An 18,245-nucleotide genomic window follows, 5' to 3' on the forward strand; every position below is an offset into this window, starting at 1 on the left:
TACTGACGTCATTTTTCTCCACTTCTATGGAAACTGAGACTCGGCGCCGCGGAGGCTCACGGGTAACGCAGTCCCCCCGCGCCTCCCTCCCCGGGTTCCCTCAGCCAGCGCGCTCCCGGCGCGGACTACACATCCCAGCGCGCACCGCGCGCCGCCGCCGCCGCGCGGGGCCGGGGCCCCAGCCGAATGCTAATGGCAGGAGGGGGCTGGGCCGGCGCATGCGCGGTGCGGCTCCGGTGGCGCATTTTCCCCCAAGAGGCGAAGGTGGCGCCCGGCGGGGCGGAAGGGGGCGGTGCTGCCTCCCCCCCTCCCTCAGCGCTGCCTCCCTCCCGCCGGGCCGGGCCGGGCGGGGCTGCGCGGGCTGGCGGCGGCCTGAGGTGAGCGGCGGGGAGCGGGGGGCGCTCCGGGGGCTGCGGGGAGCCGGGGCTGGCGGCGGCGGCTCGGGAGGGGGGTCCCGGGGGGTTCTCTCGCCCTAAGATGGCGCTGGGAGCCCCGAGCCGGTGCGCGGAGCCCTGGGGGGGGCGGCTGGGGGCCTGCGGTTCCCCTGCCCCTCAGGAGGGGCTGAGCGGCGGCTGGGAGCAGCTCCAGGGAAGTTTCTGCGGCTGCTGAAATCCCGCGGGGAGCTGGGCAGCCCTTCGGGCAGGAGCCCTCCGTACCAAGTGTGTTAAGCGTGGTAGCTTCAGTGATGTTTCTGCTCTCCGCACAGGCTCATACTTGATGGTGTTCTGCCATATAGACCTTTGTGGGTGCCTTCATTTAGGTGTCTTCATCGAGTTTCCCTTCTTCCTATAAGTTTTGGGGCAGTTCTCCTCACCGTCCTTGTTTCTGTGGGTACATTAGACGTCTAGATCCCTCTTATGAGGGATCACCTCTCTTCTTTTTCTTACAGTAACTTCCTTAGGTCATTTTTCAGGTAGCATAACAGCCCAGGAAAGCTTGACCACCGTGGTTTCAAGTTGCCACCACTGGCAGGCCTTTTTTTGCTCTATTTAAAAACAAAAAATGAAGCTCAACAGTAAGCTGTAATGCTTTTCTGCTTTAATCATAACAATGATAAAGTTTTGGCATTTGTGGGACAAGTGCCTGATTAATTTATCTTGCAATGAGCAGCGTTTGGGAGGATTCCTGTTAGTAGTGCCTGGAAGTTTGCTGTGTGATGCTAGTCAGTTTTCAGTTGGATGGGGATTTTTGAGTACTGTGTTAGTGCCCTATGGACAGGGAAGAAACCTCCTCGTTCCCTGAGGGGGGAGGAAGAGCTCTAACATTTACTTCTAAGAAGTTTGTCAGGGCAATGACCGGTGAGTAATCTTCACATTCTTTGTTTTGTGCTGCTACAATGTGTGCTAACTGCCCAACCCTTGTAGGCTCAGTGTTAGTGGAAAACCCTCACACAGAAGGAATTCAACCCCAACATTTCCCCTAGCTGAGCACTTTCAGTTCTAAACCCTCCCTGTGGCTTTTTGATGATTAATTGTCACGGGAGGGCGGCTAACTTGATAGCATCTCTATATCCAACTCTATGAGCATCTTATTCTCCTTAGAACGTCTGGGGATGGGCTGTGATGAGCATTTTTTGTTTCACTTCCTCACTGAAATCCTTTGAGACTTATGCTTGGTGTGTAGGGTGCAGTTTTACAGCTGGTGTTCTTAGTGGCAGCCCTAGCTTGAAAGCAGTTCCTGTCTCTGGAGCTGTACCAGTAAGGTAGGAACAACAGGGAGCTGAGGGTGTCAGATAAGCCCAGCTTTGATTATTGTGGCCTGACAGCCTGTTGTGCTGGCACACCATGGGGTAAGATGGGAAGGCTGTAATTCTTATTGTGGTGTTACTGCTAAGGAACTGCAAAGCTTTCCAGAAAGGTCCTGTCTTACAAGGATTGCAGTAGCAACTGCGTGTGCTTAAATAGCATTTCTTGCCCCTGAAGTGTTGATAAATTGGGTTAACATATGCAGCGAACCAGATAAAGGAGTTGATCCAAGCCTAAGCTTTGCAAGTAGTTACTTATGCAGATTAGTTCCCAAGTTTGTACTGCTACAAATATTTGTGGGTCCAGAGGGTGGGAATGGGACCCAAAGACAGGAACTGATGGAGCTGCCACTGGAAGGGAAAGCTCCTGAGTGTTGAGGAATACCAGGTCTAAGTAGCTTAAGAGGAAGTGATAACTTTTAATACTGATCCTTTGAGTTGTTGATGGGAAACCTATTGCTGGACTCTGAGAGTGGAATATACTGTATTTCACTCGTATCAGCCACTCCTCTTAATGTACCAATGTTAAAAATGCACCAGTCTGTACTTCTAAAGTCACTTTAAAATAATTATTTTTATTGGTAACTTACAAAACTACTTAATTGCTCCAAGAGGAGGGAAAAATGCGTTCTTTCCTGGATGCTAGCTAAACAGCTAAGAAATGATGCTGAAGTAGCATGAGACGTTACGCTACTGCTGCAGTTCCTGTCTTAAAATGACATTAGAAGAATTGTTTTGAGCTGCTGTATCTGCAGTGCAGCAAGGAAGGCTAGAGGTGAAAGGAGAGAGAATCCATTATAGAAAACAGTCTGGGGGAAAAATGCAAATATGGATGACCATAAGGATGTGAACTAAAAAACAATCAATAGATAATTGTTGAGCTATGAAGGGAGTGGATCTTAAAAGATTTTCTGTGAGAGTGTGATGTATATAGTATATGGGAAAGTGTGTGCAGATGTCTGTGTGCTTAGTAGGAAAGCAGTGTGTTCCTGTCCTCCAAAACATCCATCGTGATGAAGGAACCTGTCAAAAGGCTCAAGCTAGTGCTCAGCTTGTTTAGGTTGCCTTGGAGTAAGGTGTAGCTTCTGCTCTTAGGCATCTGCGTTTTCCCGTGGTGAAAGAGCACAGGGAGGTCTAATCCTATTAGTTGTATGAGGTTTTGTATATACTGAATGTCTTCTCTAACTCCTTACGGTGGAGCTCCATTGTTGTGAATGCTGATGTTTTAAGTATTTGTCTGTCGTCTGAGCCCTCTAATATGTACAAAAGTCAAAGTAAGCTAAAAGGCTAGGAGTTGGCTTAAGCTATTCATGAATAATTAAAGAAAGCTGTATTTAAGACATGCTTGCTTCTCGTCTAAATGCCATCCGGGAAACTTCTTGTATAGTAAAAGTAGTAGTCACTGTCATGTTCAAAACTGTAGCACATGCACCTAGCCTAGAGGTCATTGACTTTTTATATTTGTATGCTCCTTTATTTTGTTAATTCAACTTTTTTTTTTTTTTCATTTAAATAGTGTTCACAACCCTTTCTTTAAGAGTGAACTACCTCTTATCAAATAAAGACATGGATGGGAACGATGAAACATCTAAAAGAATCCTAGAGCCATACCAGTATTTACTTCAACTACCAGGCAAGTTTGCTTTTACTCTTTTAAATATCAAAATTGTTTTCTAACATCTTTTTCTTTCCTAGGAAATATATGCCAAGAAGTTTATCCATTCTTCATTTGTGGAGTCACAATTAATTAAAACTGTTGAAAAAGTGTTAGTTTGTTTTTATTTCTCTGGTGAAATTGTCCTTTTGGTGAAACTGGTACAGTGGCAGCTGAGCCTGTCTGTTAGAGCACAGATAGTTGTCTTGCATTTGCTCTGTCTTCCATTCAGAGTCGCTGACTTACTGGGACTGGGCAAGCACTGAAGACTTGATTCCATTTCTGAAGAGTGAAACACTGCCAGCCCAAAGTTCATCTGCTTACTGTACTAGGCTTGATGGATTGTGTGTATATGTTTTAAATAGCTTCTTTTATGTTATGTCTTCACCCTGGTATGTGTAGAGCCAGGCTTGTTTTGGGCTGATTTTGGCTGTCTCTGGGTTGCTTCACTTACCAGAGAATCTGCCAGTCCCTGTCTGGTGTTAGGTCACCAGCAACACATTGAGATAAAGTTTCTTTTCTTGAATAGCAGCTATATTAGCAGAATGGAGGAGGCAGTTTGTGAGAGAATTAATGTATAGGCATGCCAACTAGAAGGCTCTGCCCAGCTTGTATCAAATACTGGGGGAACTAACAAATATGCAAAATTTGGTAAGTATTTAAGGAAAGTAACCCTGACCAAAATGATATCTGACTGGGGATAGGAGACCTGTCTAGGCAAACAGCGTAACTAATCACAGGTACAGTACTAACTGGCTTTGTACATCTGCAACAAGACCTATATTATCAGCAGGGTGGGTCTTTAACCCATGCATATTGAAGTTCATTATTCATCTTTACAAATATCACGAGCATCTTGTCTACGTTAATGATTGCATGTTCTTGGCAGCTAGTACTACTTGAGTTGAAAAAGTAGAGAAGGAAAGAATTTGGCAGTAACACTCCTTTTGATAATGCCAGAAAGTTTTTCCTGTTTCCTCACAGTATTTTTCATTTTGTTATGTGAAACTGGGTGGTGATTTTGCTAGAAGACTTATTTGAGAATCAATCTATGATATTCCAGAGAGCTTTCTAAGAGCTGGTCCTGAAGAAACTTCTCCATCACCATCTTAAAGGAGGGTTTTTCTTTAGTTTGTTTATCTGACATAAACATGGTATATCATAACCCCTCTGTGTTTTTAGCTGCTTTTTTTTTTTCCTTTTAAGAAATTGTAGCTGCTGGAAAAGAAAGCTCAGCTACCTAGTAGCAAATATGCACAAGATAAAAAAAAAAAAGTGTCAAGACAAAGAAAACAACCTCCTGTAGGCATAAGTGCTTGACTAATAGCTCTTCAATTAGCTTTCACTTACATGATGCATCTGGTTTAACCTTCCCACCTTCGTTCCTGTGGCTGAACTCCTGTACTTCATGGTGTGTTCAATCCTAATCACTCTATCTTGATGGCTTATAGACTTATATTGATGAACGGTGCAAGCACTTTGTCCTGTCCTGCTAAAATATCATAAATCTGTCTGCTGAAACATGTTGATCTCTTGTGAATTTATGTTTTGGGGAAGGTGAGAGACAAGATACACCATGTAGGAATGGTGGTGTAATTTGGAATGGGAGAGTTCTCCTAAGGTAGACAGGTAAATGTCGCGTGCCTGTGGAAAGCTGTTATGGAGTAACAGTGGAAGCAGTAAGTGTTCACAATCATATAGCTGGATGTTGACTGGTTTTTGAAATGTTGGCTTTGCCCTAAGTCAGCTATGCCAAACACAGATCAGTAGGAGCCAGCTACTTGTGTGAGCCTTGGCATCAGTATGAGCACCGATGCTTGGTGAAGGGAAAAATGAGGCATATGCTAGCAGTTCATAATTAGGGTGGAGCCCAGATGAGATGCCTGAGCTAATCTAACAAGCTTTTGCTGAAAGAGGAGGTTTAATTCCATCTTCCTTCTGGCAGTATTCTCCTGCATCTTAACTCATGCCACTTCTCAGCTCACTAACCAGATGATTAGGTAGCATCAATCACCTAATCTGCTGGAAAACTTGGCAGGCAGAATAGTTATCTTTTGTCCAGTTTGTGGCATGGCACAAGGGTGATGCCAAAGAGCTGTTTCTCTCTTGGATCACCTGGAGCTCTGAGAGGCTTCTGGAGAAAGCTCAGTTCAGTCAGATATGTACAATTATGGCCCTTCAATATATCCAGTTGCTTATCTTGTAGGACCAGTTGAAAAACACAGTCTCCAAGTGGTTTAGTAACCTGTGAAAACTTGAAGTTAGATGCATATCAAAACTCTTACATAAACAAGAATTGTGTAACTGTATTGAGATGGTTTGAAAAATGTCTGCTAATGTTGCCTGTAGTGTAAGAATACAAGCTCTTATGTTAAGGGTTAATCTCTCAAAAAAGAGAAACTTGATTATTCTGCTTGCCATTAATGAAATAGGATTTTAATGGTAACTGAGGTGATACTTAGAAGTTAAAGGAACATACAAGCTTGGGTTTATGACACTAGGCTAGAAAAATTACAGGGCTTAAGTCTTTTTTTTGTGTTGCAATTTTAACGGTTAGTATCCTAATGATAGAATAAACATTAATTAACAGAATTTAGTGCCTGGGAGAAGCATACATCTTGAAACAGTAACTTTTCTTGTAAAATATTTCAGTAGTAGAACATAAAATTGCCATACTCTGAGTCTACTATTCTGCCCTTTACTTGGGTAAACAAAGTGCAATAAGCAGAAATAAATTTCACAAATGCCAATAATGTGATTTGCCTTAAATTCACGCAGATGAGGAAGAATCTTTCATCTCGGAGTAGCTAAGTTAACAGCAGTAGCTGTTTTTGCAGCCCTAAGGAGCATATGGGCTTGCTATTGAAAAGGATAGATTCCAATCCTATTCACAATTCTTCATCTTCCCTTTCATGTGCATTGCTCTGGTCTTGGCTTCAGTCTTTCCTGGGCTTACTTGGCTTGCTAAACAATCAAGACTGGCTTTTGGTCTTTTTTTCATATTTTTCTGCTCAGTTGTTGAACTTAACCAGCTTGGTGAAGGATTTTTGAAGCAGCAGTAGCAAGACGAAGGTGATACTTTACTTTGACAGTAGCCTCTCAAATGTACTGAAACAGATTTTTTTTTTAATAGCATCTATTTTTCACTCTTTTGATCTCCTCTAAAAGAGAATAGAGCTAACAGGCAGCCAACAGATGTAGTTCTGCGCAGCAGTTCATGTAGAAGGAGACTAGAAACTGAGAACATGGTACACGCACTTAGGAATGGTGGTGATGTGCCACAGGGCATCATCTTTACCAGTGGAACAAATGCACCTTACACATCAGCAGCCTCAATCTGGGCTGTGCTCCTGAGGGAGGTGGCATCTCTCCAGGTCTTGTACTGCAGAGATGCCTAGGAATCCCACCGGGCCAGGAGAAAGTACTGTTCCAGCCCCCAAAAGATATATAATGGTCAAATTTGCTTCCACCAAGCAAATCAGCAGTGGAAGAGGGTCAGCAGGCTGCACAGCATTAGAGATAATTAGATTGGCAGGATCCTTTGAAGGTCCTTCAGGTTCAAGACCCTGAATGCACTGAAGGAGGGGCAAGAAGAGTGCATAACAGGTTGGAAAATGGAGGCTTGTGCAATGGTGAAAGCTGGGAGCTCATGGCTTCTGGCACCAGGAAAGATTCCTGTTCATCATGAAGATACGCAATTGTCAGGTAAGTTTAGTGCACCAGAAGAAAACAAATGGCTAGATCTGTGTATGGCACAGCTCCAGGCTGACAGCAAGTGCCAGTAGTGGGGAGGCTGCTGTTCCTCTGTTACCTTCCAGAGGCATGCTGCTTCTGGACAGCTTGGGTCAGGGATGTTCTGGAGAGAATACCAAGGGGTGTTTCGTCCTAAGGCTACTGAACCCTGTGCCTCTTCCATTTGAGAACCAGTGGATATAGCTGGGGACATGTGGGGCTTATCAAACACGACTACATGGCTTTTGGAGTGAGGGATGGGCATAGGAGACCAAGTGTTTGGTTTTTTTTCTCCTTAAGCTCTTCTCCCCTCCTCTCATATTCAAGAAGAATAAGCCGATCCTTTCTGTTAACAACCAGTTAGTCACACTGTTGACATTAACAGCAGGGATTTGGGTTTTATGATCATGGGGCTCCTTTTGTGCATCGAGGACTACTAGGAGGAGGTGGGATCCACCAACCTGAGTTGGCACTGGCTGACTGACCTGATGAGAAGTTATTCTTCCATTATCACTTCAATTTAAATAAGAGTACCCAAAATAAATCAAGGAAGTGATGAACTGGCAAGCAAAGGGTATAATCTGATGTGGACAAGAGACTTTGTAATTAACAGAACAAAGCTGACAGAAGTCCACCCCAGATGTGTGCATTCAAATAAGGAAGTGATAACAGGGCAGTGTGATGCAGGAAGCTCTCACTCCTACCAGGGAATCTGTAGGACTGGGTGACTCTCAAGTGCCTGTATGCAAATGCATGTGGAATAAATAGGAGAAGTTAGATGTCTGCATGAAGCTGCAGGCCTGTGATTTCATTGGGATATTGGATGTGGAATAGCTGGAGAGCTGCAGGTGGATATGGACTGTCTAGAAAGGCTGGGATGGCAAAGAATGGGAATTGCCTGTTTATGTGAAAGAGCAACTGAACTGCACAGAGTTCTGCCTTGGGTTAGATTAACCCATAATCCCTCAACAGGCTCAAGGTCAGAGGGCAGATTGATATGGGTGACACTACGGTGGGTCTGTGTTATAGGCCATCTGATCAGGAAGAAGTAGATGAAGCCTCCACACAGCTGGAAGGAGCCTCCTTCGCAGGCCCTTGTCCTCATGAGAGACTTCTACCTCAATATCTAGTAGAAGAAGCAATGCACTAAGGCAATCCCAGAGGTTTCTGGAATGCATCAAGGACTGACGAGTTGGTGAGGGAAGGCGTTTTGCTGGACTTGACACTTCGAAAACAAAGAATTGGTTGGGATGTGAAGGCTGGGGGCAGCTGTGTCTGCAGTGACCACGGGATGGTGGCATTCAGGATTGTGAGAGGAGGAAACAAGGCAAAAAGCAGAATCGCAGCCTTGGACTAGTTAACCCTATTTTGAATGGGGTGGGAGTTTAAGCTAGACAATCCTGCAGGGGCTGGGATCTGTCCCAAGTGGCTGCCCAGGTTTAAAGGGATGGGCTTGCTCTCTTTGCCTGTGTGCTGGCTGCAGTTTAGCTGTGTGGGGAGGTCTGGTCAGGGACCCGTTTAGCCCTAACCCATCAGAGGACAGAGCTAAACATGGAAGTGCACAATACAGCTGAGGTAATATAATAGCTTGCTTCATCCATAAGGGTGCTGCCCCTTTCCCCCAGCTCTCAGCATCTGCTGCTTAGCCTGTACTAACTCTGGCAGACCTGCTTTAGAAGCTGACTCAGTACATAAGGCTGGCAGAAAGCTAGCCTAGCAAAAAGCAGTCAGCTTTCTGCTGGGGTAATGAGTTGAATTAGCTTAGTGAGGCTCTAATGAGGGCTAGGTTAATAGTCCCTCTGCTCTTCCCCATGCTGTTCGATCTGTTTCACATACCCTCACTCTAAGTGGGGGTGCTGCCTTAAGGGCACAGTTTGAGGTCACTTTAATGCAGCATGTGTAAAGAAATACTGATCAGCAGCCTGTCCGGAGCAGGAGGTCTATGAGCTCTGGGTCTGTGCTCTATCAGGAGAACAATCATGTAGATATAAACACATGTGTAGCCAGTCTGATTCTGGAGAAGCTTCTCTTATGTGATTAAATAGGTGGGAGGGATTGTCCTCAGTGTGACCCCTCTAATTTAACTGAATCTTTGTTTCTAGGATGATGACTTGACATTCTTATCCCTATAAATTATTGTAATATAAATTACCTATCTTGTCAGAGTGGGGCTATTAGGTTTGAAATATTTTTTCCTATCTTGTTTTCCACCCCACATTACTAATGAGAAAACAAGTTTTGCATAGTTTTTGCTTGATTGGGGTGGTATTGGGATCTTCAGCAGATCAAACAGTGCATTTAGCGTAAATTTGTTTAAAAAGCTGTTGCAGTACTGTCTATAATTATGGCTGAATACAGTAGCTAGAAGAATTTTTGGAAGCTAGATCTGGATAGTCTTCAGTTGTACAAGAGTCTGCTTAGACTAGTCAAGGGGGTTGTGATGCATAACAGTGGAAAATGAGTAATTATGGTGGTGTTAAGTTTTACGCCATCTAATTTTGTCCTCGCATCTATAGGCCATCTAGTCTGAAGGGAGGGCTGGAGGCCAAGAATGGAGTCTTACTGCATGAAGTGTTGAAGGGGTTTGGTCTCTTGTCATCATAGTGTGACTGTAGGCATAAAACATGCATATGGAAAATTGCTGTAACATCAAATAGACCTGCTAGGATCGACTTCAGAACAAGATACAGTAGCATTTATGAAGCAATAATGGGGCTCACAAAAGCAAATCTGCACCTGTAAAAGAAAAGATTAATGCTTCGCTATATAGATAGTGTTCTTTTCCTTTAATAGTCAGTGTCTAGACAGCCTCGCTAGAACAGGGCAGACAAGTCTAACAATTCAAATGCAGTCTACACTGAGGAGCTAAATGGCCAAATCCACTGTGTATATATTAACAGTCCATTTGGATTACATGCTAGTAGTTATGTACCTCATGATGAAATAAAACTTGTTACTGAGTATCTAGCTCTCCGTAAGTGTATTTTCTAGGAAATGTATTTAGAAAAACAGAATTAAGTTGCCTAATGCTTATATTGATGCAACAGCTACTTTTTTTTCCTTAATCCAGAAGTGAGTAACCAGCTGTAGATGAGGTATGCTTTCTTAATGTGATATTATCTCTGACTAGTTTTCCTTATGGATGTACTAAAATATTTGTTTATGCTTACCTGGCAAGCTGTACAATTTGGCAGATGTCTGTAACAGTTACATTCAATACTTGAGTGATTATTTCCTCTTCAGTTAACTTTTTTTTTTTTAATTGCATGAGTTGAGCCTTGGATGCAGGGAGTCTTGACCCTGCTTTGTGCAGTATTTGGTGGTCATGAATATGCAGTAAGGCAAGGAACGGATTAGGCCAAAATCTGATCCACCCACATGGTGGGTGGGAAGGAAAGAAGAGGAGCAAAGTCTGAATGTTGGTAGTATTTCAAATCCTTGACATCTGCAGGAGCTATTGCTGTCAGAAGCAGTTTTAACTTGAACTAGTGATGGTGCTTAGCTAATGTAAGATATTTTAAAACTCTTGGGTGCTACTCTAATTTTGCATTCAAACTTGAGCTCCGGTTACCCATGTTAAAATGGTGAACTTAAGTCAGTGAATTATTGATTTAAATGCACAGGTTTAAAAAATAGAACTAGATACTTATTGTCCTGATAGAGAATAAGTCTGGCATGAGAAACTGAAGATATCTGTTGTGCTGTTTCAGAAACAAAGTAATCCCTCCCTCCTGCAAAAAGCTATTAGTATTTAAAACTGAACAGAGAAAACAGAAATGGAGAATGTGAGCCAAAGGCAGTGTGTGTCTGGGTAAAAGTGCCCCTTCCCATAGGGCACAGCCATAAGCCAGAGCTCCTGGGAAATAAATGCTTTTTCATTAGTCACATCTGTCACCATCACTTTTTGTTTTTTGTTAGGAAATAGTGAACACCTATTTGAGAACCAAGCAAAAATTGAAGCCCTTTGAGCAAATGAGGATGGTTACCACCCCCCACTGTAGAACCCAAACCACAGACCTGCTGCTTAGATCTTGGTGGTGTGATAGAAGAGGAGAAATCCCTTCTGATTTCTCTACAGTATATGATTGTGAGAGAATCTATCCACATTAGTTACTCTGTTCTGTATGTGCTGGTCACACAGCAATACAGAGAAGCCTTGGGGAAGGATTCAGATGTTGCAACTTCTTCAGTGCTGTGGGCAGGATGGCATCATTAACGTGAGCGCTGATATTGCGGAATCATTCCTGGGTTATGTCTCTCAGTAGGTCTTGGAGTAATATGGAACCCGCTATCTAGGTTGCACTGCTTTGAGGTTTGTTGGAAACTGCTTCCAGAAACCTTGTTGATACAAGCTATGTATGCAAGTTCTCTGTGTCAACACGTTTTGCTGTTACTTGAAGATCTGAAGCTCAGCTGAGCCCTCTTAAAGTTTGAAGCTGCAAGGCCTGTGTGGGTAGAGAGTGACTGATCAATATGAAATTGTTCAGTAAAGATCAATAAACACACTGGATAAATATTTGTACACAACCCTTAGCAATTTATTAAAGAAAGCTGGCATCGATAATTTATAGGCAAGATTAACTTGTTAACATGGGTTAACTTACTTTAAAAATCATCTCCTTCAGGTAAAATTTATCTGGAATGAACAGTAATACTTACATTAATACCAAATTTGTACTTGTAATCTTGTCTGTTGTTTCTCTGAAATAGGTGGCTGCCTGGTTCTCTGCCAAACTAGAGTTAGCAAAAGCAGAACATCCCGTTATGAATAGGTGAACTTTTAGAGTATAAGATAAATGTCTGAAATCTTGGAAAGTTCTGTTCAGAACTAGGTTGTTTAGAGTTATTTAGTAAGTATGTCACATGTCACTATATCTTTACAAAGTCAGTAGCAGATGAAGAGCACTACAGTAGAAAGACTTGATAACGGAGAGGAAATAAATATTCAGCAAGTACACATCTTGAACAAATAATGAATCATAGTTTTAAAATTTTTTTTCAAACTTTCTAATCTTACACAAAGTCAATGTGCCTGGCAGACTAGGTAAACTTGCAAACTTGCTTTCAGAGGTAGCAAGCTGATCCATACAGGTTACTGACAGACTCAGACTCAAGATCACTTTAATTAAACAGCCAAAACTAAATAGTAACATGTAAATACCTGCTTTATAGCATTGTTTATGTACATTGTTGTGAAATGCTACCAACAATCAGCAACTTGAGTTTTAATGTTTATACAATGAAGAAAACAAGCTACAAACTTACTGTAATGTATTTTACCCTTTCAAGTGGTCATGCTTATCAGCTTACTGCTCTCAAATCAGTTACAGTTCGTAACTCAAATTGTTGTCTAATAATGAACTTCATGTGATTTGTGTTTTTTTTCTCATTGTAGGTAAGCAAGTGAGAACCAAACTGTCACAGGCCTTTAATCACTGGCTGAACGTTCCAGAAGATAAGATACAGGTACTCACTAATTATTTTTAAAGGGCTGTTATCTTTCTGCAAAGAATATCAATAGCATTGTTGTTAACGTGTTTAAGTCTTCTGATAATTTATGCTACATAATTTCCAAATATAACGTACAGCTTCAGCAAAATAACTAGTGCAAAGCTTTGGCTGTGGTGGAACACTAAAGAAAAAATTTCCACAGTTTGTCTTGTGTAGAACAGTCACTGCTTTTCAAGTGTGCTCAACCTTTTGAGTTGTGGATGAGCAGTTGCTATTGTTACCCACTGTGGTTATTAACAATGAGTTTTCCATGACTTATGAAAGAACCTAGATGGTTACCTTGTAAACTACACATAGTGATTGAGAATAAGCTCTTGCTATTTTGATACAAGAACATCAAAGCCAGCAGTCAAGTGAACTTTATAAACCACTTGTTTTGGACTTTTAGGTGGACTTCTTACATAGTCTAGAGTCCTTACTCTATATTGAGAACCATTTGACCAGGAATATTCCTTTTTTTCCCTCTGTTGGACAGATCTGTGCAAGATGTATAGCTGTGTGTTTAAACACTGACTTCTAAAATGTGAAATTCCTCTTTTGCTTCAACTATAGTTTTGCCAAATGGCTTATTTAGGGTGCAGAAGGTACTCTGTATCCAAGGTAATGTAAGTAATTAAAGTAACGAATTATGATGGTTGGTAGTGTTTCCATTGTTGTTTTTTTTGACACTTACCTGGTCCCTAGCTAATTTCATTAATGGTCAGGCAGGCCATTAGTGTTTGAAGGAGTCCTCTTTACAGTTGCTTGTGTGATACTTCATAGTCCTTGAGTAGCAAAATGGCTTAAGTAATTTAAACAGTGAAGGAAGAAGCTGCATTAGTCTCCTAGTAATCTTATTTTTTCCAGCCTTGTCCATTGTGATGGCTTCACCCTGATGGACAGCTAACTTCTACTACAACTGTGCTCTCACTCCTACCCTCCTCAAAAGGAAGAGGAAAAGAAATGCAATGGAAAAGGGCTCCAGGGCTGAGATCAGGACAGGAACATTGCTCACCTATTATCTGCACAGGCAAAACAGTCTCAGTGTAGGGAGAATAACATAATTTATTGCCTGTTACTAACAGACTAGAGCAGTGAGAAACTAAAAGCAAACTAAAATTACCTTCTCCCCCCCATCCATCTTCTGCCTCCTCCTCCTGAGTGGCACAGGGGAATGGGGGTTGTGGTCAGTCCGTAACACTTAATCATCTGCCGCTCCTTCATGGTCCCTCTCTTCCCCTGCTCCCCATGGGGTCCCTCCCACGGGATGCCGTCCTTCCTGAACTGAGCCTGTGGGGGCTGTCTACAGGCAGCAGCTCTCCAAGCACTGCTCCCACACGGCTCCGTCCCACGGGGTCCATCCCTCCCCCAGGAGCAAACTGCTCCAGCACGGGTCCCCCACGGGTGGGCGGCAGCTCCCCCCAGACCCCCTGCTCCTGCGTGGGCTCCTGTCCACAGGCTGCAGCTCCGGCCCGGGGGCTCTCCATGGGCCGCAGCCTCCTCCAGGCCACATCCACCTGCTCCACCGGGGGCTCCTCCACAGGCTGCGGCATGGAGATCTGCTCCATGTGGGACCCATGGGCTGCAGGGGGACAGCCTCCTCCACCAGGGACCTCTCCACAGGCCACAGGGGAACTGCTGCTGTGTGCCTGGAGCACCTCCTGCCCTCCTGCTGCACTGACCTGGGGGTCTGCAGGGTGGTTCTCACTTCCAGCTGCTGTTGCATGGCAGTTTTTTTTCCCCTTCTTAAATCTGTTCTGCCATAAGCACAAGCATCATCATTTGTTGGCTCAGCTATGGTTGAATCCCTTTTGGAGCCAGCTGGAGCTGGCTCTTACCTACCATAGGGCAGGTCCTTGGCACTTCTCAGAGGCCACCCCTGCAGCCCTCATGCTGCCAAGCTCTTGTCACACAAACCCAATCTATCCATATAACTCTTTAGCCAGATTTATTCTGGTTTCCAGCTAGACAAATGTATTATAGCAACCTGTGTATTTGTATGCATGGGTTTAGTCTGAAATCATAGATCAAAATTCAAATTGGCAGGAATCTCTGGTAGTTATCCAGGTCAAACCTGCTCTAAGAAGGACTTGTTCCATATCTGCTTCAGGCTTCTGAGAGCCTTGCTGAGTCTTGAAAAATCTGACTCTGCAGCCTCTCAGGGCACCTTTTCCAGTGCTGAATCCCTTTCATGATAAGTTTTCCATTACGGCCTACTGGAATCTCCTGCACTGCAGTCTGCAGTTATAGCCTCTTACCCTTTTGCTGAGCACCAGTGATGATGAGTGTTTGTTGTTTTTCTAGCACCATAGATAATTAAAGCCGCAGTACCACGGTGTGAACAGAAGTAACCAATTCTACCTGTCACTTGTAAACAGGTAGTCATGTAACCATTATTGAAAATTTCGACCACTTGTTTTAGTTATCTTTATAAAGAAAACTGATGCTTTAATGTTTGTTTTACCACTTAAGTGGTTTGTGATTCTCTAAATAACCTCAGGACAAAAACAAGACCCTGTCATCTTTGACTCTTGCTGAAATTGTTAGTGCTTTCGTCTATAATTGTACTCATTTTAATAATATAAGGCTGTTGAAGTCAGGGTGACTGCATGTCCTCTTTGACATCTCTTGTAACTTTAAGTCTTTCCAGTTGTCTAGCAGCTTGATTCCCTTCCAGTTACTTGTATTCTATTAAAAATCTGAATTTTGATATTGTTTATCTAGATGAATGCAGTTGAGGCTACTGTTGCTTGGTAGTAAGTTTTACTACAGGCTACCATCACTTTACTATTTTCTCAGCCACGTGGTCTCTTTTCTACCTACTGCATCCTTTAGTGCTCATCTTAGGCTGCACTGAGACACGTCAGCTTTCTGAGTTAGAGAATACAGCACCTGTCAGATTGACTTTCTTCTAAGACAGCACTGAAATGGCCTGGCACAGGGCCATGTAAAACTTAAAGCTGTTGCAGGTAAGAAGGTATAGAAATCTGGGTGTTGAAAGTGGTATTGCAGCGGTCACAGATTAGATGGGCTTGGGTTGTAAGAAAGCATAGTGCTCTGTGTTGGTCTTCTGCTTCCATTATGAAGAGCAGTCTTACTCATTTCCTCAGGCATTTCCTGATATCTTCTAGAAATAAGCTTTTTCTGCTGTCTAAACTTCTTCCTGCCTCACTTCCAACCTTAAAGCATTTCTGACACTGCTTTTCCTTATGAAAGTTCACAAGATAATTCAAACAGTTATGAAGCACTATTAAAGTTACTTCAATTCAACCTTAAATGTCTAGAAGCTCCAGAAGTTCACAGAACTGAAAGCAATATGAAATAGGCTAACAAGAAATGCTAGAGTAGGCTCGTCCAATGAATTCATAGGGAAACTTTCCTGATAGTACTGAAAATGACATAATAGACTAAGCCAATATTCAGAAAAACAGGCATTGCAAAATTGCTTTTTATAATTACTCTGTCCTTCATGACTTTAAAGTTAGTGGGCAGCAATGTACCTTTACAGGTCAAAGTAGTCCTCACTTCTAAGTCCTACATGAGTCGTTAGTGCTCAAGTAGCTTGTTCTTACAGTTGTTATCTTGGGCAAACAAACAATTTGACTGCAGGATTTCAGTTTAAAAACCTTTAGGGACAGTGGTCACTGAACACTAGGTGGCTTGCTGCTGAAGAAGTGCTTGCAGCAGTAAAGTCCCTCTTAATGCTTCCTAGAACACCCACCAAGTACAAACACACTAGCTGTGTGCTGCTATTTAATGATGGCCTTAATGGTTTTTAGAAGCAGTTGTTCTGATGAGTGCTTGAGTGCAATGCTTGTTGCTAGCAAGTATGACTGGCTCAGTAGCTTCAAAATGATGTCTTTGTCACATGTTTTTGCAATGAGTTTATACCATATGCAGTTTTACATGCCTAAATTTACTTCCATTTAAGCAGGTGCTGAACATACCTGCTCCTTGCATAGGAGTTCTGCAATGAAAACCATAGGCAGGCTTCAAGTTCTTGTTGAAGTGTCCTGATTTGGAACCGTTAGGGCTTACTGTTTGTTGCATATAGCCAGCCCCGAGCTTGATGTTGTGAACAGCTTATTGAGTCTAATAAGCTGCGTATCTCAAATTAGTAAACCTAGACTTGTCACAACATCATGTTTCTTCTTTGCTCTATTTATGTTTCTAATATGTCACTGCATGGCTGCTAGACCATGGCCTATTTTAGTATTGTAGCAACAATAGAGTGGAGTAGGTCCATGGAAACACTTTGGGGAATACATTCACATAGTGGCTCCTGTGATCAGATTTGGTGGTTCAGGACTAAATGGCGAACTGGATAATCAAGTGAATCATAAAACTAATAGTAAGAACAAGTGGTCTAATGGGGAGCCTTGGTGACAAAGAATATCATGCTTTAAAACTTCTCCTATTGTAAATAAAATCTCCTCAAAACTGGAGGTTAAGTTGCAGTGGGAGATAATAATTTTCTCTTTTTGTAATAGGTTATCATTGAAGTGACGGAGATGTTGCACAATGCAAGCCTGCTTGTGGATGATATTGAAGATAACTCAAAGCTACGGCGGGGCTTTCCAGTGGCTCACAGTATCTATGGAATTCCATCAGTAATCAACTGTGCTAATTATGTGTATTTCCTTGGCTTAGAGAAGGTTTTAACCCTTAATCACCCAGATGCTGTTAAAGTTTTTACCCGTCAGCTGCTGGAACTCCATAAAGGTCAAGGCCTGGATATTTACTGGAGGGATACTTACACCTGTCCTACAGAAGCTGAATACAAAGCTATGGTACTACAAAAGACAGGTGGTCTCTTTGGATTGGCTGTAGGCCTCATGCAGCTCTTCTCAAATTATAAAGAAGACTTAAAACCACTTCTTAACACACTCGGTCTCTTCTTCCAGATAAGAGATGACTATGCCAACTTGCACTCCAAAGAATACAGTGAAAACAAGAGTTTTTGTGAAGACTTAACTGAGGGCAAGTTCTCATTCCCAACCATTCATGCGATTTGGTCAAAACCTGAAAGTACTCAGGTGCAAAACATTTTACGCCAAAGGACAGAAAACATAGATATAAAAAAATACTGTGTGCATTACCTTGAAAACGTGGGTTCATTTGAGTACACTCGAAATACGTTAAAAGAGCTTGAATCTGAAGCCTATAAACAAATTGAATCACTAGGGGGAAACCCTGAGCTTGTAGCACTAGTTGAACAGCTGAGCAAAATGTTCAAAGAAACTGAAAATTAATAAATTTATCTCTTGGGGGGTGAATGGAAGCTTTTTAAAATGGGAAAATAACTAGATTATCTGAAAGGTGCGATAATCAGTCTCACTTAAAACTCCTGTAATGTGGCAACACAAGTAATTACTGTTGAAACCAGTTTGGCCTCTGAGTATTGTGATATATCCTATCATCTATACGGTCTTAATTGTAACTGCTTGCAGATGGCTTTGTTAAAGCATATGTACTAGAACTGAAACAAGTCATGAATCTGTGTGATCTTTACACAATCATTGGCGTTACTTCAGCCCTGAAACTCTCAGAGTATGGTGCATATTCAACCAGGCTACTGTAGGTTTCTGCCTGAAATTCCATATTAAATTAATCTGATTAACCTGA

At 42.6% G+C, this 18,245-nt stretch overlaps 1 protein-coding gene across 2 annotated transcripts; it reads left to right on the top strand.

Annotated features, from left to right (window-relative positions):
- The first annotated feature begins 258 nt into the window (after nt 1–258).
- GGPS1 (geranylgeranyl diphosphate synthase 1) lies at nt 259–18,245 on the top strand. Of its 2 annotated transcripts, XM_084514107.1 has the most exons (4): nt 259–377; nt 3,261–3,377; nt 12,526–12,596; nt 17,111–18,245. In XM_084514107.1, exons 2-4 carry the CDS (start codon nt 3,311–3,313, stop codon nt 17,870–17,872), a joined length of 900 nt encoding a protein of 299 aa, XP_084370233.1. In that variant the 5' UTR covers nt 259–377; nt 3,261–3,310; the 3' UTR covers nt 17,873–18,245. The 2 variants fall into 2 exon arrangements, with proteins under 2 accessions (XP_084370233.1, XP_084370234.1); XM_084514108.1 differs by lacking the exons at nt 259–377; nt 12,526–12,596 and having other exon boundaries at nt 3,259–3,377.

The sequence above is a fragment of the Aythya ferina genome (assembly GCF_964211825.1).
Source record: "Aythya ferina genome assembly, chromosome: 3".
Classification (NCBI taxonomy): domain Eukaryota; kingdom Metazoa; phylum Chordata; class Aves; order Anseriformes; family Anatidae; genus Aythya; species Aythya ferina.

Bases quoted from the DNA above. Each gene is read 5' to 3' on its own strand.
- GGPS1 (XM_084514107.1), top strand. From the start codon at position 3,311: ATGGATGGGAACGATGAAACATCTAAAAGAATCCTAGAGCCATACCAG. The intron at 3,378-12,525 runs GCAAGTTTGCTT...TTCTCATTGTAG, and splicing joins GTATTTACTTCAACTACCAG to GTAAGCAAGTGAGAACCAAA. The intron at 12,597-17,110 runs GTACTCACTAAT...TTTTTGTAATAG, and splicing joins TTCCAGAAGATAAGATACAG to GTTATCATTGAAGTGACGGA.